This window comes from Tachysurus fulvidraco, chromosome 13 (assembly GCF_022655615.1).
Source record: "Tachysurus fulvidraco isolate hzauxx_2018 chromosome 13, HZAU_PFXX_2.0, whole genome shotgun sequence".
Lineage (NCBI taxonomy): Eukaryota > Metazoa > Chordata > Actinopteri > Siluriformes > Bagridae > Tachysurus > Tachysurus fulvidraco.
In genome coordinates, this window is record NC_062530.1 from 7,357,083 (window position 1) to 7,380,018 (window position 22,936).

The 22,936-nt window shown below is 39.1% G+C and overlaps 1 protein-coding gene across 3 annotated transcripts; it reads left to right on the forward strand.

Annotated features, from left to right (window-relative positions):
- Positions 1 to 202: 202 nt before the first annotated feature.
- On the forward strand, positions 203 to 22,181 carry qser1 (glutamine and serine rich 1). Of its 3 annotated transcripts, none has more exons than XM_047822248.1 (13): positions 203 to 536; positions 6,635 to 6,738; positions 6,849 to 7,010; positions 7,284 to 10,766; positions 10,859 to 11,145; positions 12,902 to 13,018; positions 13,662 to 13,795; positions 14,858 to 15,075; positions 16,578 to 16,715; positions 18,381 to 18,478; positions 20,022 to 20,168; positions 20,309 to 20,404; positions 20,494 to 22,181. In XM_047822248.1, the coding sequence occupies exons 1-13, from the start codon at positions 418 to 420 to the stop codon at positions 20,608 to 20,610; spliced, it is 5,220 nt and encodes a 1,739-aa protein (XP_047678204.1). In that variant the 5' UTR covers positions 203 to 417; the 3' UTR covers positions 20,611 to 22,181. The 3 variants fall into 3 exon arrangements, 2 of the variants coding, with proteins under 2 accessions (XP_047678204.1, XP_026998023.1); XM_027142222.2 differs by having other exon boundaries at positions 204 to 536; positions 20,750 to 22,181; XR_007144672.1 differs by lacking the exons at positions 20,022 to 20,168; positions 20,309 to 20,404; positions 20,494 to 22,181 and having other exon boundaries at positions 16,624 to 16,715; positions 18,381 to 18,398.
- Positions 22,182 to 22,936: the final 755 nt, after the last annotated feature.

A 22,936-nucleotide genomic window follows, 5' to 3' on the forward strand; every position in this document is an offset into this window, starting at 1 on the left:
TACAAACCCATCACTCAGTGCTTTTGTTATAGAATTTTGTATTTCAGCTACAGTATTATTTGGACCTAAATAGCATTCGTAATTTTATAAAGATATTTGCACGTTTTTGTAAAAGAATATCATGGATATTATTTTAATATTAATATTATTAGAGTTCAATTTAAAAAAAAGTGGAAAAAAAAACTTCCAGCTCGAGTCGGAAGTGGTCGCTGGGAAACGAGCCAAGATGGTGAGCAGCAGCAGCAGCAACAGCAACACCACATCTGAGTGTGTTTGTGTTTTATTTTGATCACTTTATTACACTCTGGTCATCACACAGCTTTGCCATCTCACATGCAAATCCTTCACCGCGGATCTCCACCGAATCCGACGCATTTCGTGTTAATATGTGAACGCGTTGTGCTTATTTATGTGTGAATGTTACACAACACAGCCCTTAGCGGGAGCATGGACGGACGCTACGCGGGTTCGGGCTTCACAGAGCGGCGGTCAGCGTCAGGCGAGACCGCGGATTGGGCCTACAGCAACCCGAGCAGGTAGGACAAGACGCAGGGAGAGAAGAGGACAGAGACGGGGAAAGCTCATGAGGAAAGGCCGGTGTAGAAAAGGCCTGATGCTAGTACACTCCTCACTCTACGTTTTAATTTGTGCACTTTTTTAAATGTGTTTTTAAACGCAAAACAACTTTTCAAAAGTCGCTTCTTGCTAAAAAAAAAAAATTGTTTTCACAGTGATTTGTTTTTTTAATGACAAAACGACGATTGTTTTGTGTTTATTTTCTGATAGAAGATTTAAAAGACATCATCGGTGTCATAACTATATAAAATAACTATAATCCCGCACTGCACTGTTTGTGTAGTAATCGCTATAGATTTAGCTTCATGCTGTTACTTTAGCTATTAGCTGCAAAATGTAAATAATCGTCCATGAGCCACGTGTCTGCAACTTTGGTATTGTTATTGGTTTAGTTCAGTTTCGACTCAACCACAGACCTTAACACAGCTATGTGTGATCTGTTACTGCACAAAGAGTATGTGAGATAAAGGTACGGTAGTCAATATTAGCTTAATCATCTAGACTAGTGGTTAAGGTGTTGGACTACTGACCAGGAGGTCATGGGTTCGAATCCCACGTCCACCAAAACTTGCCACTGTTTGGACCTCTGAGCAAGAAAAGACCCTTAAATTAGATAAAAGTCTGAATAAAGGTTTGTGCTAAACGCAAGAAATGTCAAACGTTTAAATTATTGTAATATAATGTAAAAGGAGTCTCGTTTATTTGACTTTATAATGATTGTAATATAATGTCTTGATGAAAGTGTATTTTCTAAATTTTAAAAAAGATCAGAATCCTGCCTTCAGGTTCAGAACGTTTGTTTATATTTAGGTTAGTTTTATAGACACGCTCTCAAGTGGCACTTTACGTTTTTGTTTCGTTCATTAAATAATCGATCAAAGTTGCATTGTTTATGTTTGGATTTGTGAATAGACCAAACCGAATGTACGAGCGCACTTGAAAGTGATGTCATTACTGTAACTCTGGTTAGTGTGTCATCGCTTTGTTCGTGGTGACTTGTGAGTTGTAATTTGCAAGGTTCGGTAAGGTCATTTCGCACTTTGGGTCGAACTTCAAACGGTCGTGCAAATTTTTAGACAGAAATTGCAGAGTAGTATCGTTGGACAATAGTGAGCAGTGTTAGCATCAAGACTGATTATTATGGACAACGTTAGAGATTTAACCAAGTTTTTCTGTCTCTGTTTATTAACTGTTGAAAATCCAATAGTGCGCTGAGAAGATTGCCCCAAGTTGGCGAGTTGAAGGGGCGTTCTTGATAGTTTTTACCTGGTTGTAAGTGCGGACTTACAATTTGCAAGTTCGTCTTGAATGCAGTTGAACTACTAGTTGAACCACCGTTAGGCACACTGACAAACTAAATTGAATCATATTCAATTCCATGCATTTAACTGTTAGACATTTTTATTACTCCCCTTAATTAATGCACCTTTAAACAAGGTAGCCAGACGACAGAACGGTTTGGTGCAATATGTTGCGTATGTCCACTGTTTGGGGATCCATTGATGGATTTTTCGGGTGTTCACATAGATCTGATAATCCCTTTTAGTATAACTGTATGTTATATAAGCCATAAAGATGGGTACAGATTTGCTGCCCTTGACTAAAATCACACATTGTTAATGAATTTTTTGCCCCTAGAACATGAACATAAGTAGAGTCCAGTTCAGTGCCATTGCGACCAAAGATACCTGATGTTCTGCATCTATAAGCAGCCAATAGAAGGGCTCAATAAGAATGAAATAGGATGACCTTACAAGTTAAATTAGTTCATTGTAAAGAAAAAAATCATGCAACAGAAAAAAATCATTGAGTTTACTTTGCAGAATGTTTGTTTTACCCGAGCCCATTTACCCATTTACATGTACTTATGTCACAGGTTTATCGTTAAAGGATCTTCTTCATATAAACTGTTGTAGAGAACACATTATTGCACAATCTGTTATAGAATTTGGCCAAGATTTTAACGGGGACCAGTAAACCAGTAATAATCTTAAATGGGTGCTGTAAACTCACAATCTAAAACCAGCATAACTGTGAAGAAATCATCAGCATGACCAGATGGGGAGTATTGCAAAACTTTGGTCCTGTTCAATTCACAAATGCTCTACAAATCAGCTACTTGTATTTGTTTAGAGTTCTGTTTATGAACCATTTTGAGCAACGGGATCACTGATGTCCCAATACCTTAAAAGCCTTATAATGAATAATTTTAGTGTGGTTGTTACGAAAGGACAGATCCCTCGGTATTTCTGAATAAAGAGACTATTTTCAAATAGTTACATTTTGATCATACCGAGCTGCTCTCTTTCGTTTTGCACAAAATGGTAAAAGAAACCTTAGGATTCGGTGCAAACGGACCTGTGAGTCGAAAGCAAAACGACTCCTCTCCTGAACACTTCCTGCGGTTCAATGAGTGTTTATTGAATCCACAAAATCCCCATTTGAGTTTGAATATGCCAATTCTGGGTCAAATCCAGACCACACACACTTACACACACACACACACACACACACACAGCAGGGCTAAATCTGAACCTTTTAAACATTCTTTCTCATGCACAATTAAATTTACCCTCTTATGACCTACACATTACTGGAGCTAGTACTCAGAAATCATTGCACCAGATACAGTTATCTGTTCCATTTTGCTTCACTTATCATTTTTGCACAAGCTTTTTCCAGAAAACAAACATTTTTGGTGGTGTGAAGCGGCCTAACGTGAAACCTTACGCTTAGTCAGTGTTACCTTAGCTGAGTTCATTACATTTCTGTAAACGTGCACCCTAAAGTGTTCTGTTCCCCTGACAACAATTACATTTACATCTACATATAAACAACATTTACATTTATTGACATATTGCGATTTTTATCCATTTTTAGTTACATTTAATGCTATAGAACGTCTGTGAAACGTTCCTGTTAGCACTTCTGTAATAACAGAGGAAAATGATACTGAGGCTATTACAAAGCACTTGTATTGGAGACTCCTTTCAGAACAATTAATCATTTTATTAGGCTTCGATTATGTGGATATAGTAATTAACAATTTAAACCCTATAATTGTTGGTGGTGATAATAGATTTATGGAAGGAGTCTCAGCATTTTTAACAGTCAGTATGTTTCCCCAACAGAGGACAGAGGTTTTTGTGCTTTTTTCTGGAAAGAAAAAACTATATATAAAAAAATTAAATTATATATACATTTTTTTTGTCTTATTAATTGTTGTTATCGCTTTATGTGAATCTTCGTTCACAGCATTCAGTGCAAATGGAAAATTCCAGCAATTTGGCCTTGACATTTTAATTTGTATTGACTTGTAAAGTGTCTCTTTGCCTGCAAAAATCCTGAACTGAACCAGTTTTTTTTTTTATTTCTAACTTTTGAGGGGAATACAGACAAATATGCAAAAGTAAGATATTGATTTACATACTTACAGACATTACTTTTGTAAAGTGAAGTTGACGTGTTTTCATCCAAAAATAGTTTTTTGGGAAATGTGAATTTTAAATATATTTTTCTCATTCTAAGAAAGATCCTAAATTAAAAGGGTAATAATATCCTTGAGAACAATGATGAAAAGTAAGAAATAACAACATTAACGTTGTTAACATTAATGACTGTCCAAAAACCAACAGCAAAGAGCTTCTGTTTTTCACCTGTTGAGTCGATTAAAACAGCTGTTCCCAATGAATCAGGGTAAATAGGATGCTTTAGAACAGCTTGGACTGTTTGGAATGGTATAGATCTTTGGATTTTCCCATAGAATGTGACAGTTTGCAAAGGGTATGAATAATTTTGGACATGCCACTTTTTATTCAAATGTAAATAAAAAGAAAAAACTTGCTGGTTGAATAAAAGTAACTTTGCCAGGGGTATGAATAATTTCGGGCTTGACTGTATGGTGAATTATAGCTGGTTGAAATGTGCTGTTTTGTGTGGAAGGTCCTTTAATATAAAATCGATAAATGAAACATTTCCCCAACTCCTGAGCTCACAAATATACATTTTGACATAAGGCCATCCTTTAAAATATTTTGGTTTGCAGTAACACTAAAAAAAAAAAAAGGACGGTAGGTTCTGTAGGTCTATATTTTTTTTCAAAATTTCAGTGTGTAAAAAAAAAGTACAATTTTGGTGATGGTGATTACGTAGGTATGACTTTAAACAAATTAACATATCGTGACGTCACTGACTGGGTCTTCAACCCATGCCTTCGGGCGCATCATTGCAAGCCTTATTTTGATGCTGGACACCGTTTTTCCAGAACTTCGTGGCAAGTTAAAGCGGTGTCGAGCTGTTATATTGAATTTTTTAGATGTATTATGGTGCCCAAACCCATTAATGTTATTTTATTGCTTTTGTATTAGTTGTTTGAAGAGTTAAAAAAAAAAGGTCGGTCTTAACACAAATTTACAACCGGCAAGTCGGTCGGACTTAAAGCAAAAAAAAAAATTTAATCAGTCCTAAATTGACATGGTCGGTCGGGTTACGGCAAACAAGAATATTTTTAAGGATGGCCTCAGCATAAATTCCAGTACAACTGTAATCGATTCCTTTAGCCGGCAATCGTGTTGTAAAACGATTGTAGCTGCAGTCTTGACTTTTTTTTTATAATCTTACTGATGAACCTTCTATCAAGACTTGGATTTAGGAATCGTATTGACATGAACTAAAATGTTGAGGAACCCAAGAGGGATGGTATGGTGATTTTTAATGGCTTTTAAGATTTTTAAGGCAGAAATTTTTCATTAAAAATGCCAAGTGCTTTTGGATGTGATTATAACGGATTTGCCAACAGATGACGATTGTGTTTGTAGAGTTGCATAATTGATCCAAGATTCTCCATCTTTGCAGTCACCATACAGATGAGTTACAGATGAGTTTATGGGATTTGTCTTGACTGCAACGTGGTTCTCTGTACCAGAAAGATCCTTGATGTTGTAATCATAAAACATTACTTCTTGAACATTCTGACTAACAACAAAGTCATCAGTAGACAGTAGACTTTTATTTATTATTATGCTTTTAATTTCTCTCTTACAAATGCTCAAAGTTTCTATGTAAGTGTATATGTTTGGTCACTGATAGGCTAGACCACTCTGTAAAGTAATTTCCCCACTGATGGGTCACCAAAACATATCTAGTTTAGTGGCAATCCATAATAATAATTTCGGCTAATGTATATCTTATTCCTAAATAATCTTCTTGGTAAATTATAACCAAGTAAAGTCCAGTTGCTAGGCTGCACAGGTTGTTTTGCAGGCAGGTTAAGTCTGCATTTTATTCTTTTTACGAAAACTGAAAGAGGTATATACATCTATAGCAGTTCTCATATGTAGTGAAGAAATCCTGGATAAAGCGAGGTGGATATTTCCACCACATCACTGTTATTTCTGTAGCACACAGCACGTACATTAGCGTAGGACAAGTCTAATATACAGATTGTTTAATAGAGATTTCAGGTTTCAGTGGTTGCTGATGGATGATGTTCATGGCAATTTCGGGATAGGATTATCAGAATAATGTGAATAATGTTTGTCTATTTAATCGTTTCCTGCAAAAAAATGCTTTTAATATGAAGAATACTTTCTTCTTTATATACATTATGAAAACAAGGTTCTAATATTTACTCTGACACAGAGGAAGAATTTCGGTGGACTGGTATCAGTTCTTAATTGTCTGCTGTAAATGTATGTTGTGTCCGATGCGAAACCCACTTAAGTCTGGCATCTGGATAAAAATTGGAAAAATAAATTAGCATAATTCTCCTGAAGTTTCACATCACAGAAGCTTACAGAATGTTGGCGTGGCTGCTGTAAGGTTTTCAGTTCGGCTCAGTACCATGGATTGCCCAGTATAATGTATAGTGCTCTGTATAATTATAATAAAATAAATTGGTGAAATCAGTGCATTCCTACTTGCATTTACAATCTATTGACAGAATGTTTATCCTACATTTACATTCAGGATCATATCATATTGTTGATATACCAATGTTTGAATTTCCACGCTGAATGCATTGCTTTAACTATATGTTGTGCAACTGTGATGCTGTTAGCTCCAGTTACGGTGCGACCCACATGGAGACGGACCTTCCCCAACGGCAATCCTACACCTCAAGTCATACACTCACTACCTACACCACCTCTCAACACCCCACAGGTGAGGATATTAAGGGAACTGTCTCAAACATGAAACAAGAATAAATTTAGCTTGTGCTAGCCTTCCTTTGAAAGTGTAATTTTATTCTATGCCGTTCCATTTCTGGGTAGGTGTGTCTGGTGTCTTTGATACTGGTGTGCACACCACAGGAAGCAGCAGTGCTGAATCATCAGTCGTGAATTTCATCTCTTCCATTGAATCCCGAGGCCTTCAGGCTGGACCTGGAGCCACAACTCTACTTCCCCAGTTCAGGACTTCACCATGGCAGACTGGTAAAAGAACAGTTTCTGATATATATATGACAGTAAATGTATCCATTGAAAGAATCTGCAAGTAAATAGTGAAAAATACCGTATTCACAAGTCTATTTCTTTAATTGAGGTGGTGAGATCTATTGTCTCATGCAAACCATTGAACAGTTAGTACGGCTTACCAGGCATCTTTGTCATTTGCGTTTGTGCCATCATTTTGAAATAGCTTTATGTGACAAGGTTCATATGTAGCTGAATACCTTGTTCCGTTTTCTTTTACGGTTCCCTCTGTAGGCACAAATTCTTCCACAGAGCTCTTTCTTACTGGAGCTCTCCCTGCTTCTGGAACGTTTCCTACCCTATCAGCTCTTTCTTCCTACCAGCATTCCAGCACCTTTCCCACTCGGAGTTTTGCCACCACATCGCCATTAACTGTACAACACACTACGTTTAGCTCTTCAAATGGCTTGCTTTCCAATAATGACACTCTACTTCAGATCAAACCTTCTCATACCACTGTGCCAACAGCTTTTGCCTTTGACCGCCTGGGTGGTGCTTCCCTCGGTTCTAGCCTTCCAATACAGTCATCTACATATCGTTCAGCCCAGGAGTCTGCGCCACATCTCCTCCAGCCACAGTTCAGCCTTCTACCCTCTCCCTTAAGTAACTCGCAGCAGATTATGCCACCTTATGGAGCCCCAGTTTTCTCCAGTTCCATCGAACGAGCACTTCAGCGTGAATGTAGTGTCATCAAGCACCATCAGCGGCCTTCCAGCACCCAGCCAGTCCAGCAGCAGCTGTCTGTCAGTGTGCAGCACTCTTTGCAAGATTACCTACCTGACAATGGTGATGTCTCTTTCCAGGATCATTCTCGTCATACACCTGTTCCAAACAGCCCTAACGGAATTCCCAATCAGTCCATTAATAGCACTGTTCAGCAAAAGACTCCCACAGTGCAGCTGCAGCAAACACAGACACATTCCTCATCTTTGCCCTCTTCAGGGTTTTCCTCCACATGTGGAATGAAAGCCAAGGATGAGTCAAACAAAACAGCAGATGATCATGGTGAGGACTCAGAGTTGCATGATCAGGAAGCCTCATCACCGATGCAACAGCATAGGTATGCTTCCACAGCCCAGAATCAGAGTTCTGTGATTGCTAGCCAGTCACAGCTGTACACGTCAGCACAGCTTTCCAGTTTGATGTCTGTTAGCCCTTCGCAGACACACATTACATCTCAAAGTCTCATGAGCAATCTCAATGAACCACAAGCCTTCTCTCCCAATCAGCCAGAGAAACTACCTTCTATATACAAAACATTGCCATTGTTGGCTACACAGTCAGAAAATGAGACGTCCGTTAGCCACTCTCTTATGTATGCTTCTGGCCAAAAGCACATAATGTCTTCAGCGTCAAACAGAGAGGAGTATAATGAGCAGGCACAAAGACTTTGCATGGGCAGCGCTTCTCACAATTATTCTTCCAATCACTCTCAGAATTTGTCCACTGTCAGTTATTATGCCCAGGTACCAGAATCTGTTAGTCCCTCTCAGAGTTATGCATCAGGTCAGTCTCTCACACCTAGTCCTCCTTTCACTTCCTCCTACAGTCACAGCTTACCATCCAGTAATTCCAACCAAGATTACACCCTAATGCAGCCTTCTCCAAGCAAGTCCGATGGCATGATGCTGCAGCAGACTCAGAAATACTTGCTGTCTGGCCAGTCATCATCCTCCACACCCACTTATACACAAGCCATCCAGATCAACCTGTCCTCGGAAGAACAAAACCCAGGCTATGACAAAAAGAAGGAAGATGAGAGTCTGTTCCTTACATCCAAAGACAACTGTGGAGAGCTTTCTATTCACGATATGCAGAGATTACAGCAGGCTTCTATCCAGAGTTCTGTTAGTAACAGTGTTGTTGGGGTACAGAGCAATGTAGTATATGTTGTTTCAAAATTGGAAGACCGACAAGCACATAGTGTGATCCGAAGCAACTCTCGGTCCGAAGATCAGTTAATAGGTCTTGCACCAACGTCATCCACAAAGGATGAACGAATGAGTACTTTAATTGGGCAGTTGGTAAGCCCTGCCCATTCTTATGTAACCTCTGGCACAAAAAACAACTCTTTATTAGTGCAGTCCTCCCATGTAGCCTTGAGCACCGACCAACTAAAAGAACACCCTGTGCTTCTCAAAGTTCCCACTGCTCAACAAGTGGACCAGCAAACTCAGAGTAACCACAGAGATCAGAGGCAGTTGTCAAAGGAACAGGCACAGTTTGTTCAACTACCAAGTGCCCAAGTCCTTCTGGAGCCCTCACAGATGATCCTTGTTCAAAAACCTTTGCTCCATACAATGTCAAATCAGTCTAAGCCAGTCCAAATGCAGCCTATTTCAGTTCAGTTCCTGCAAATGAATAATGAACTCCTGAATTCTACAGTCAGTGCGGTTGAGATCCCACAGATAACCCACCAAGCTGTGGAGTCCATGAAGCAACACCTGGTACAAAAAGACATTTTCAACAGTGTAACAAATCAGCATGATTCTAAGCAGCACTTTACCTTAAGTTCCATCTGCTTCCCTGATTCCATGTTAATGACAGATGAGAGGAACATTCTGTCCAACGTGGATGACATCCTAGCAGCCACAGCAGCTGCCTGTGGAGTCACACCTCAGGACTTTAAAACCTCGTCTTCTGAAGTGGACTTGGCATCGATATCCAGTCCTTCAGACTCTAAGTGCCGCTACGAAGTTAATAACAAGCATGAAGCTAATAATTTCTCTTCACAGCATTTGATCTCAAACACGCAGACCATTACATCATCTGTAAATGGTGTACAGTTGACAACAGACATTCACAAAGAAGCTGAAGGACACCAATCATTCACACCACCAAACTCTCACATACAGCAAAATAACTCTCAGCATGAAATATCTGAGAAGGTGACAAATAATCACAAGAAAAATGAAGTATCACCCAAGGGCCTTACTAGCAATGGTTCATATGTAAATTCTAATGGAGGTACTGTAAACACATTTTCCAACAACCACACCGATTTTCACCTTACCTCACAGGAATATAACAACACTGGGTTTGAAAAAACAGACATATCAAAAAATAAGATTCAACCGAAAGTAACGAAGAGTGTTAAAATGGAGGAAAAGTTTGCAGAATGCTCCTCTGATAGTCTTTCTAAAAAGCGAGTCAGGTCAAAAGGTTCTTCCAAGCAAGCTACGGAAGATGCAAATGGTCAGCCTAAACCTCAAAAAAGAAGTGGCCAAGTAAAGCGACAGAACTCCAAAGGAAGTGAGACAAGTTCATCCTCAACCTCTGAGGGCTGTATTGATGGCTACCAGCAACAGGAAAGAATACGGCAAAAAATTAAAGAGGTAGAAGAGAAACAGCCAGAAGTTAAAACTGGGTTCATTGGATCTTTCCTGGACTTTCTTAAATCTGGGCCTAAGCAACAATTCTCCTCACCACCCATACGGCCACCCAACCGCGCAAGAAAGTCTTCAGTTCCCAAAAGACCTTTTAACCAATTGTCATTGCCCCCTACACCCATATCCTCATCAACATCAATGGTTTCACCAGATATCAACACTGTTAGCTCTTCTAAGAGACTGGACGAGGACCTCCAGAAGAATTTGGAGACACTCCCATCTTTCTCCTCAGATGAGGATGAATCAGTTGGTAAAAACCAAGACCTTCAGAAGAGCATTAGTTCTGCCCTCTCCTCTCTAGACGAGCCTTTAGACAGGCAACAGTCAGGTGTGTATTCACTTTTAATGGTTTTAAATTTCATGTTTTTTGAATCTCTTGTTTTACACTATGATTATATAAATATGGTGTCCTGTCTCTAGTCAGCAAAGGTTCAGGTGAAGGCACAAATCAAGAGCAGTCTGCAAATACAAAGCTAGTCAGCACACAGTCTGAAGATACAAAGCTTAAGGAGCAGCAAAACCCTGGTCTTGAAGTGCCAGTGGAGGATCTGGTGAAGAACATACCTCTTGGCCAACTTGCAGTATGCCTAAACACAGTAGCTATTGAAGGCCTCACTGATGAGGAACTGTCAGACAGTGGCGAGGAGGGAATGTACCGTGAACGTGACGAGTTTGTGGTGAAAAATGAGGACATAGAAAGCCTGCAGGTATGCGACTCTCTTCAATTGAATGTCTTTGTCATATATGTGTGTCGCATTTGAATAGGAAAATGGATATCTATAGCGTGTGTCATTCTACAGGAGGCTTAGAATGATACAGTCCTACTTGTTTGTTTAGACCTTTTTACGATTGGTAGAATCTTTTCAAAGATTATTCTCATTCTATACAATGATCGTACTGTTTTTTTTTTGTTCATTTTCGGTCTATTTTCTTTTCCTCTATATACTTACATCCCGACACTATTTGGACAAAGGTTTTAGACACCTGACTATCACAGCCATATGTGTTTGTTAAACATCCCATTCTGTGAAATCCCATTTTGGACCTTTGCTGTACTATAGGCCTTTTTGTACATTTAGCAACAAGAGTATGTCAGGTGAGGAGGTCTGAGGTGCACTCTTATCCTTGTACACCGGAAAGAACCAGGTGCTGGTTCAGAGCTAGTGCTGGTGCTGGTTCAAAGTTGGTTCCACTGGCGAACCTTCTAAGAAACGGTTTGCCTTTCCATCGGTTAGAGAGCCATCACAGAGCCGAGACTGACGTCACTGTATACGTGACACGTTACACAGCAACTTTAGTGCAGCAGCAAACACAACGATGGCGGATGTTGCTTTACTGTTAATGCTCATGGCTTTACGAACCTACAGTAGCATCCAAACGCGGCGAATCCAATGTGTACGTGCAGCTCCATGTAATTTGTATAAACGGAGTTTGTAATCGATAAAGTACATAACGTTATTTTATCATTAACACAGAAAAAAGTTAGCCTTAGCATGTAGCTACCTACTATCATGTGTGCTGATAACTGATCATATTGCGGTAAAGTAAAAGTGTATTAAACATTAATATACTTAAGGTACATTATCAAATGCGCTAACAGTAGCCCCGCCCACAGCCCCTGACGTAAGCGGTTCTTAAGTCTAGAACAGCAACGTTTTGGTGCTACTTAAGAACCACTTTTCCTGGTTCAGAGCCGGTGCTTTGGCGGACGAAAAAGAAAGAACTGGTTCTAAATTAGGCTCCGAACCAGTACTCAAATTGCCTCGGTGGAAAACGGGCATTAGTGTTTCACTTGTGTTTGAGGTCAGGGCTCCGTGCAGGTCGACTGAGTTGTTCCACTCCAACCTTGACAGACCACGTCTTCATGAACCTTACTTTGTGCACTGTCATGCTAGATAACTTTTGCGCTCCTTAGATCCAGTGAAAGGAATTTGTAATGCTACACCATACAAGGGCATTCTATACATCTGTATGTTTCCAATGTTGTGCCAACAGTTTAAGGAAGGCTTACAAGTAAGTGTGATGATCAGGTGTCCATAAGCATTTTGCCATCTAGTGTCTCCATGGTGTGTGTGTGTGTGTGTGTGTGTGTGTGTGTGTGTGTGTGTGTGTGTGTGTGTGTGTGTGTGTGTGTGTGTGTGTGTGTGTGTGTGTGTGTGTGTGTGTGTGTGTGTGTGTGTGTGTGTGTGTGTGTGTGTGTGTGTGTGTGTGTGTGTGTGTGTGTGTGTGTGTGTGTGTGTGTGTGTAAAAAGAAAATTGTCAAGCTTAGCCTATACACAGATACTCCGTATCACATTTAGCATTATTAATGCTTTACTGAAGACCCAGGGCTCAATGTATTTTTCTTTTTTAGTCAGATGTTATAGATGTGGTAGAAAATACTGTTACCCTAAAGCATGAAGACCTTTTGATTTTTCATTAGTCTTTATGTATCGTGGCCTGTTTGCATTTCATCGTATGTAGGTCACCCTGAAGGCAGGAGTAGAACCTCCAGCCATTTGGAAGGTACAAAAGGCCTTGCTGCAGAAATTCATACCCGAGCTGAGAGATGGAAAACGAGTGTTTTCAGCTACCAACAGTGTGAGTGAATCAGTACTGATCTCAGATAGCTCTAGACACACATCAGTGTTCATTTCTACCTAGCATATATTTATGAGTTTTTTTATTTTTTATTTCCTTATACATCCATTCATTTATAACTGTTCAAATATCAAGCTCATTAGACAGATATACAGTTATAGGAATTTATGCCACAACACTGTTTATTTCCTAAATCCGTTAGGCCAGAAGATGCTCTGACAGAAGTGGCAGATCAAGGCATATCACAGGATTATGGAAAAAAATGATTGGAAAATCGTATAACAAATTTAAAATGTGTAACTACTGACATGCTTGATACAGTATGATGAGATGTTTATTTAATATTAAAGGAAGAAATTCTATTAAGTTAGTTACCACAATGTAAAGTCTTCAGGATGTATTGTATTCACTTAAGCCAATTGACCAGTCAGTTAGTTTTATATTTGTAGTACTAATAAACTACCACAATAGTTTAGATAGACATTATGGTTAATTCTAAAACTGATTTATTAGTAGTTGGATCTGCTAATCATTTTGGCCCAATTTAACTGGGCAGTTATTCATATTGTGATAATGTGCTTGATGTGATTGAACGCGTCATAATATGTACATTCTGGGTTTTATTATGTCCCCTGTTGTGCAGTATCTGGGTTACTTTGGAGATGCTAAGACCATGTATCGGAGAGTATACGTTAAGTTTCTGGACACTGTGAACAAGCGGGAGTATGTGCGAGTCTGCAACAGAAAACCAAGGTGCAAGCCCATGCATTCCATGAGGTACTATTGCCTTTCTTTTTTTTGGATTTTTTACTTGCTTGTTCTTGCCTGCACACACCTATGTCATGAGCCAGAGCAGAATCAAAGCAGGTTTCTCCCCCCAGCTATGTTGCATACACTGGAATTCTCCAAACTCTCACACACACCAGCAGCAACGTTCTCAATGCAGCACATTCCCTTCTCATATATCAGGCTTGACAAAAAGCAGATAGATAGACAGACAGACCGATACAGACAGACACAGACAGACAGAAGGGCGGACAGATTGATACAGACGGGCGGACAGCTTTATAGACAGGCAGATAGATAGATAGATAGATAGATAGATAGATAGATAGATAGATAGATAGATAGATAGATAGATAGATAGATAGATAGATAGATAGATAGATAGATAGATAGATAGATAGATAGATAGATAGATAGATAGATAGATAGATAGATAGACAGACAGACAGACAGAAGGGCGGACAGATTGATACAGACAGACGGACAGATTGATAGACAGACGGGCGGACAGATTGATAGACAGACGGGCGGAGAGATTGATAGACAGACAGGCGGACAGATTGATAGACAGACGGGCGGACAGATTGATAGACATACGGGCAGACAGATTGATACAGACAGACGGACAGATAGACAGGCGGGCGGGACAGATTGATAGACAGACGGGCGGACAGATTGATAGACAGACGGGCGGACAGATTGATAGACAGACGGGCGGACAGATTGATAGACAGACGGGCGGACAGATTGATAGACAGACGGGCGGACAGATTGATAGACAGACGGGCGGACAGATTGATAGACAGACGGGCGGACAGATTGATAGACAGACGGGCGGACAGATTGATAGACAGACGGGCGGACAGATTGATAGACAGACGGGCGGACAGATTGATAGACAGACGGGCGGACAGATAGATAGACAGGCGGGCGGGACAGATTGATAGACAGACGGGCGGACAGATAGACAGACGGGCGGACAGATTGATAGATAGATATTCTAAATCCAAGTAGTTGGATCTGCTAATCAGTTTGTATTTCTATTTTGCATAGAGGCTCTCAGAAGGCTCTGCTTGTCCAGAGAGCTGCAGCATCAGCTGTTTCTGACTCCTCTGTTCTGAAATCCAGCACAAAACAAAGCCTGTCCAAACCCAGGCCAAAGCAGCCAAAAGCCAAGGCTGAACCACCACCGAAAAAGAGGAAAAAATGGAAGGAAGAGTTCACAGAATCTGCACAGTTGGCTTCTTCAGAAGCTGTAGGTGAAGATGATGGTGAGTAATTCTGCTGGAGAAAGAACCTGAAGCCTGTCCAATTTATTTCAGCCATCAGACTAGATTTCTGACTTTGAGAATATATTTTAATGAAATGATTTACATTAAGGTAATTCATTTTATATTAATACACTTGTTCTTCTGTATTACTGTTTCTATGGTAACAGCTCATAATCTAAGGCATATCAAACTTCTAATTATTTTTGTGGTGAAGATTTCTGTAAGCAACCATTTAATAAATGTTTACAGGAGGCGTGTCCAGTGTCAGCTCTTTGTAAATGTCCAGTTTCCCAACTCTTTGGGTTTCCCCAAGTCTTTGGTACAGATGTGTCTCTGCTTTCCAGTTTCTTGGTTACAAAAATACCCTTTTGTCTTATTAACTTTATGAAAGTGTACAAATATTTTTGGCACATGATCGAAACATCAATGAATTAAAAAATATATATAAATATTCAATTCAATTCAAGTTTATTTGTATAGTGCTTTTTACAATAGACATTGTCTCAAAGCAGCTTTACAGAGCATAAACATAGAACAGAAGGTAAACATGATTAATAATAAAGGAGATAACGAATAATAAAAGTAAAAGAATTGACAGAATAAAAAAATCTAGATTATTATTAGATATAAATAGTTCACAATCTGTATGTATTTATCCCCCTATGAGCAAGTCTGAGGTGACTCAGGCAGCAGTGGCAAGGAAAAACTCCCTTAAATTGGTAAAGGAAGAAACCTTGAGAGGAACCGGACTCAAGGCGAACCTCATCCTCACATGGTTGACACTGGGGGTGTCAACAACAGTCAAACAAATGTTGTATTGGTGTAAGGATCATGGACTTCGGATCTTCTTAGTATCACAGACTCTAACTCTCTCTCTCTATATATATATATATTCATATATTCATAGATGTTTCAAACAATTCAGTCAGTTGAAGCATGTGTTGACTTTATTAACATTACTTAATATTTATTAATGCTGATGATATCATTTGTCATGTTCACTAACGCAGAAAATAACATAAAGACTCAGCTTAAAAATATTACAGATGGATGTAATTGAAAAATGGATTGCTCATTTATTTTAAAAGTGTAACCCCTGAAATGAAGCTCCGCTCGTAGTCAGTCTCAGTAACCTGAGGTAAAGGGATTTTATTGGTGTAATGATTACAGAATGTTGCTTTACATCTGGAATATTCCCAAGTTGCTGGAAACACATTTCTATTTTTCCAACCTATTGGAATGTTTTTTGAAAGTTTTTTCTCTGGAAATAATACCATATTTGAAGAATAGGGTAACAACTGCAATCTCTAGTTACAATATTTACCAGCCATGAGAAATATAGAAGGACAAGTTCTTATGAACATCTCTAAAGTGAAAATTTCCACTACAATTCTCATACTGTTCTCTCGTACCATGCACAGCAGAGGTGAAACTCGCTGCAAAGTCTTGTAGTGCACCCTTTTCTGTGTTTAAGTGTCCTTCTGTGTCCTCTCTAATCTCAGAATTTATACCGCAAGTCCCGTTTACTTCTCGCTTCCTCAACACCAGGACAATGAAGGAGACCTTCAAGAGTTTTGTGGAGCTGCTGATCAGCCTTGCTCTGGACACGGACATCATGATCACACTGGAGAGGGAGAACGGTAAGGACATCAGGAGCACACAATTTGACCTAGTGACTGATTTTATATTAGTTTATACAGAAATTAATTCCTATACAGTCAGTAGACCTTAATATCAATCCAGTTCAGAAGGATTATATTGTGAAAAGCTCCGTTCTGCAAAAGGCACATTAGCACAAAGTGGGACGGAAGAAGTGGAACGTTTAAAAATAGAAAATTGTGTAATTTCACAGATGTTCTTAACTCCTACTTCACCCTGAATCTTAATCGCAGTGCCGTTATAAATATTCCCTTAGTGCTGATTCAGCATTTTCATGCCATGGCTATTTTTTAATATCAGAATCAGGTTTATTGGCCAAGTGTGTTAACACACACAAGGAATTTGGTTCCAGCTGTTTGTGACTCTCAAAAGTACAGACATAAATAACACTATACTATACAAACTATACAAGACAATGCAGACAATGGGATACAATATAGACAGAATGAGTATTAAATATGAATATAGAATATGACTGATCAGTTATGTAACAAAGTGTGTGAGTACAAATAATATTGTGCAGTATTATGCTTTTTGTTCAATATGCAGCAGCGGTAGTGTGTTATATACAGATGATGTGACGACTGACAGTCCTGATAATGCAGTACTTATTATAAGAAGCAGGGAATATAATTATGGTGTTGTTGTTGATCAGGGTGATTGTCTGGGGAAGGAAACTGTTCCTGTGTCTGGCAGTTTTAGTAAGCAAAGTTCTGTAGCACCTGTTAGAGGTTGTGTCCACGGTGCGAAGGGTCAGTGGTGATTTTTCCTGCCCGGTTTCTGGTTCTTGTGTCATACAAGTCCTGGAGAGTGGGCAGGGGGGAGCCAATTATTTTTTCTGCTGTTTTTACTGTAAGTTGCAGTCTGTTTCTGTCCAGTTTTGTTGCTGCACCAAACCAGATGGTGATGGATGTGCGCAGGACAGATTCAATGACTGCAGTGTAGAACAGCATCAACAGCTCCTGTGGCAGTTCAACCATGAGGGGTGCTGACAGATTTCAGAGGCGCCATGATTTATTGATCCTTTGAGTCATTGTCAATGATTTCAGCTTATGCTGCAGTCCAACCAATCCACAATAACAATACTGTGCTAGCTGAATATTAACCATTCCTGTAATAACCATGCCTTTTAAACATCTGAAACTGTGATATAACTACCTAATAGTAGCTATAAACTAAGACTATTTACTGTCATATACTGTGCAGATCTGTTTCACAGATAGTCTCTTGCTATTTGGGGTCATTATTAAGCAAAATAATGGTCGAAAACACATTCTGAGATACTGTGAGAGTCGATCTGATCATTGAGAAAGGGATGATTAACATGCTAGGCAAGACCACATAAGATTTCATCACTTAACACAGAACGGCCCACAATTTCAATTAGGAGTGTTTAGTTTTTGGAAATTTCCTTCGTTTTTTTTTTGTTTTGTTTTTTTTCCCAGATCATTTTAAACCAGGGTTAAGTGAAGCCACAGTAACCGAAAGCGCAAATACATATTACATAAGTAATGCATTAAACCTGCTTACGTAAGGAAAAAAAGCAAGAAACATGTCGTTCACATCACAGTTTGACATCGAGTGCATAGGTGCGTTCACAGCTAGTGAGAGGTTTCATGTGTCCGTATTGTTGTTTGAACTTTCAGATGAACTTCTGCTGCCTCATATGAAGAAAGTAGACGGTATGATCACAGACAACAGAAGGAGGCTGCTGCCCAAACTGCGAGTGGGTCCGGTGTTTAAAGTGAGCAAAGCTTCAACTTCCACAGACACCTGACTTACTTTAAGCGCTCCTTAACGAAAATCAAGAGTAACTTCCTGTTGATCTGCTTTGCACTGCGGTTAGTGCGGTTTACTTTAGTGAAGACATCGAGTACATGTAAAAATAGAGCAGACTTCAGCAATAGAGGTGTAATGATGCAACATATCATATCGTTCAGCACGATTCAGACTGTGTATCAGACAATACACTCAGTAGTGTGAATGATGGGGTAGGTAATTCATCAGTAAATACTGCGTATATTATTTGAGCTGTATCATTCAACTCAGTAAAAAAAGTGAAAGTGACGTGACATACGGTGACCCATACTCAGAATTTGTTCTCTGCAATTAACCCATCCAAAGTGCACACACACAGCAGTGAACACGCACACACCGTGAACACACACCCAGAGCAGTGGGCAGCCATTTATGCTGCGGCGCCCAGGGAGCAGTTGGAGGGGTTCAGTGCCTTGCTCAAGGGCACCTCAGTCGTGGCCGGCTAAAGACTCGAACCCACAACCTTAAGGTTAGGAGTCAGACTCTCTAACCATTAGGCCACAACTTCCCCCAAGTAAAGCACAAACATCCTTCTCTGAAAAAGTAGCTTCTCAATCTTGGCGAGTATGCATTAGTGTATTAGCTGGGGAAATCAGTAATGGCTAAGATCCGGAACAAGCAGCAACTGGAAAATGTCTTCACATATTTAAGTTCTGATATAACAGTTTGGCTTCTCTGTTAGTTACAAGATTGTTGGATGGAACCGTTACACTGTGCCAGATTGACCAAGACGAGTTACGAACGCTGGCGTTAATACCAAATCTATACTCACTGTTTGGGTCCGGGTTCAAATTCACTTGAGAAGTTCATACCTGTTGATTTATGACATTTTTGTATGCTGGAGAAAACAGACATCAGGTTGGGAAATAAGACTCAAATCCCTTGAGTCACACCAGAGAAATCGTGTCCAGACATCTCATGTTTCATTTTATGTACAGCATTTGTCTCCTTCTTTATCTAAGGTCATGAATGGATGACATAAACACTGTATTATTATAAAGTTTCAGCTTTTGGTTTTGTTGATGGTTCTGATAAAAAAAAAACCATCTTAAAGCTCATATTCAGGCAGTGCTTATTTTTGCTGGTTAGGAAATGCATGATATAAAGACATCATTGTATTATAATTTAGTTTTGGGTATCATTCCACCCCTGTTCACTATATTTGTACTAAACGATTAAATGCAGTCTGCAGAAGCAGCATAATGACAGAAGGACGCTATCTTAATTCAGACTCATTTGAAAAAGGATCACATTTCCTTAATGGAGGAAGCAATTACATAATAATGTTTACAAGATACAAGAGAACATTAACGCACAGGCATAACACACAACTGCAGTGGCCCATTCTTGTGATCAGGAATTGAAATATTTTTTAATTAAAGCACTCCATTTGTGTTTGTTTTTTTGCGTTTGCTTTGTCATTCGTTGCTATGCCTGACCGACTCTTTGTCTCTTTCCGTCCACTTCAGAACGCTTTAGACAGCTTTCCTGAGTTGTCAGTGGTGACGGAGCTGAAAACAGACGGAGAGACTCCCACTTTTAAAGTCAGACTGAGTGGGAAGGCGTATAACAGGAAGACCATGAAACCAGCCAAATCTCCTATTAAACTTCCCTTGGTGAGTTGCACAATGAATCAGTCTAGTGGCGTGTTCACTGGGTTCAGCGAACGGAAGGTTTGTAGTATTCGCTTTTAGCCACTAGGTGGACTTGTTTTTATTATTATTTAGCATTACATCTCTCTCTCTCTGTCTCGCAGGAGTACACAGTGGAGCAGCAGAAAACACATTGGTTTTCTCTCTATCATTCGCTGCAGCACTACAAGTACCACACATATCTGATGTGTATGGATGAGGTGAGATCATGTGGGGATTTATTTTTCTGATGTCGGATTCAAAAGGTCATGTTATTATTTTAAAGTTATTCACCCAGAGATTTTTATAGATTCCCAACAGCAAACACATACATTTCTATAAACCCCTGCATATCAACTCCAATCGCTTAACACACACAGTTTTTGGCTCTGGAGAAAACATCATAACTGTTCATATGACAGGGTAAGGCACGTCAGTATGTAGGTATGTTGTAGGAAATAAAACATGTACTTGTATTTTGGTGGTGTTACTCCTTCAGTGAAAGTTTCCATGTTGTTCCTCTGATGTATGTGTGTGATCTCTTGTGGGGGTTTTTTGTGTATCAGATTGCACTGTTGCGCTCACGTGGCATAGATGTGGGACAGGAGGAGACTGTTCAGACCTGCATAGGAAACCGAGTGTGGGTGGAGGGACTCTTTGACCGTTTCGGAGAGCTTCTCACACAGGTCCAGCAGGCCTGCCTTTAACCAGACAGCAGAGCAATAGAACATCAAGTCCATGCAGTTCAAAAGGTCCTTTTTAAAGCACTAACTGACAAGATGGAGATAGTAAACCAGCAGAAGATGATGAAGCACCAGAAACCTGAGAATTATGTCTAAAGCCTGAGAAGATGATTATACATGAGGAGAGCCACTAAAAGCTAGAGAACCATCCCGAAATAGGAAAACTTTAAACTGAGTAAAGACATGAAAAGATCCAGAAAATGGAGATCCTCAAAGGATGGAATAACTCAGAGAGGACGAGGAACCATGAGTATAAACGTTAGAAGATGGAACGTCACAAAAAGAAGCAGGTGCTAAAGCATTCGAATGAGAAGCATTAAACAAGAACATTTCACACCATTTGAAAATGAAAAGAAAAAATGTGAAAAAATGCCAGACCACAATGAGAGTACTATAAGATTGTTGAGAATGGTGAAGCGATTATGAAGCAGATAAGAAGATTTAATATTATACAAAAAAAAACAGCAGCTGATTGTCTGTCTGTTCTTGGAACTACAGATACAAGGGATTTTAGTCAGTGTTTTTTTTTTTTGTTTTTTTTTTTTTTGTTTTTTTTAAATTACATTTTAAGCTTTTTATTATTATCTAATCAGCCAGACTGAACAAACATGACAAGTCTTGGTTATGAATGTGTGGAATAGGTCGATTTACCTTGAGATTTAGCAACACTAATTTTTAATAAGAACAACATTTTGAGATTGGAGAAAGAGGGTTTGCTAACGATTGTATAAATATATAAATACATAGATATATATGTAAAAAATTTCTATATGATATTGTACATTTTGTAAAAAGAGCTCTTTGGATGGATTTCACTCTTTTTAAACTCCTTTAATATGACAGAGGTTATAAAGATGGAGTTGGTGCAATTCTTATACTTCTTCTGTGATGATGTAATAAACAGCATCAGAACTATTTTCTTGCAGGAACTATATTTGATAGTCTCTCAAAACCCTTTATCTTAAACATAAATGTATTTTTTTCCACAAAGGAAATATTGCTTTCCTGATCGACTTTGCGGTACACTCTGTTTTATATAAAAAAAAAAAAAAGCTTCCCAGTGTGTTTCTATGGCAAATTTCTATCCTTGACTTAAGTGTGTCTTAAGATCACTTCTTTACTGTAGAAAATTACATTTGCCGCAGTTTTGCACAGATTTGATGCTTTGGCTGTTCAAGTGTAGCTGTGATACAAACTTCGAGGATTTTTTTTTTTTTTGATATGCGAAAAAATAAATTTCCTACCATTAAATCCACTGAGTCTGAGTTTCATTTAATGTTGCAGCTAAGGTTTCGGATACGTTTACATTCGTGCCACGTTCGTGTTCTACAGCCGTACAAGTTACCTCAAAAGAACAATTTAGCAAAACAATTAAAATCCTATTTATTTTTGACAGGTAAAAAAATCAAGTAAAATCCAGCTACAATTAATAAAGGCTTTGGCACATTAAGGCTCCCAATTTCATTCCATTTCAAGCCTTATTCTTTTGTCTAATGACAGAAATCTAATGAGTTCAGACCCCAAGGCTGACGGAAAGCCCTATTTAAACCCTTGAGCAAACCCATAATCCTGAACTGCTTATTTGTTTACTTGGTTTTCACATTGCAAAATGAATTCATATGAAAAGGCTTGTAATTATTCCAATTAGGATCTCAGTGATTATGTACAGTATATTCAGTGGGAACTTGAGCAACCTGGAAAAGAAGTCCAGTTTCAGCTCATCTTTCCCCATCATTTGAAGTATTTATTCTTTTTCACTTCCACTTCCTCTTAGGTTTATCTGTGTGCAGGTACAGCATGGAGATTCCGAGGAATTTTAAGTCACCTTGAGCTTTCATACCTCTACAAGGACTGGCTGGTTAATGCTTAACAACTCCTGTACACAAATGACACACAATAGTAGATTAAATCACTGTTTATATGTGTGTTTCACCGGTGTGTTTATCTTCGTGCTTATGCAGATTGTAGAGATTTTAACTGTTTATAGATTATTTCCTTCAGCATTTAAAT

Excerpts from the sequence above, each read along its gene's own strand:
- qser1 (XM_027142222.2), top strand. The coding sequence starts at position 418 with ATGTTACACAACACAGCCCTTAGCGGGAGCATGGACGGACGCTACGCG. Across the intron at positions 13,796-14,857 it reads AAGCCCATGCATTCCATGAG|AGGCTCTCAGAAGGCTCTGC; the intron begins GTACTATTGCCT and ends TATTTTGCATAG. Across the intron at positions 18,479-20,021 it reads GAGTGGGTCCGGTGTTTAAA|AACGCTTTAGACAGCTTTCC; the intron begins GTGAGCAAAGCT and ends CGTCCACTTCAG.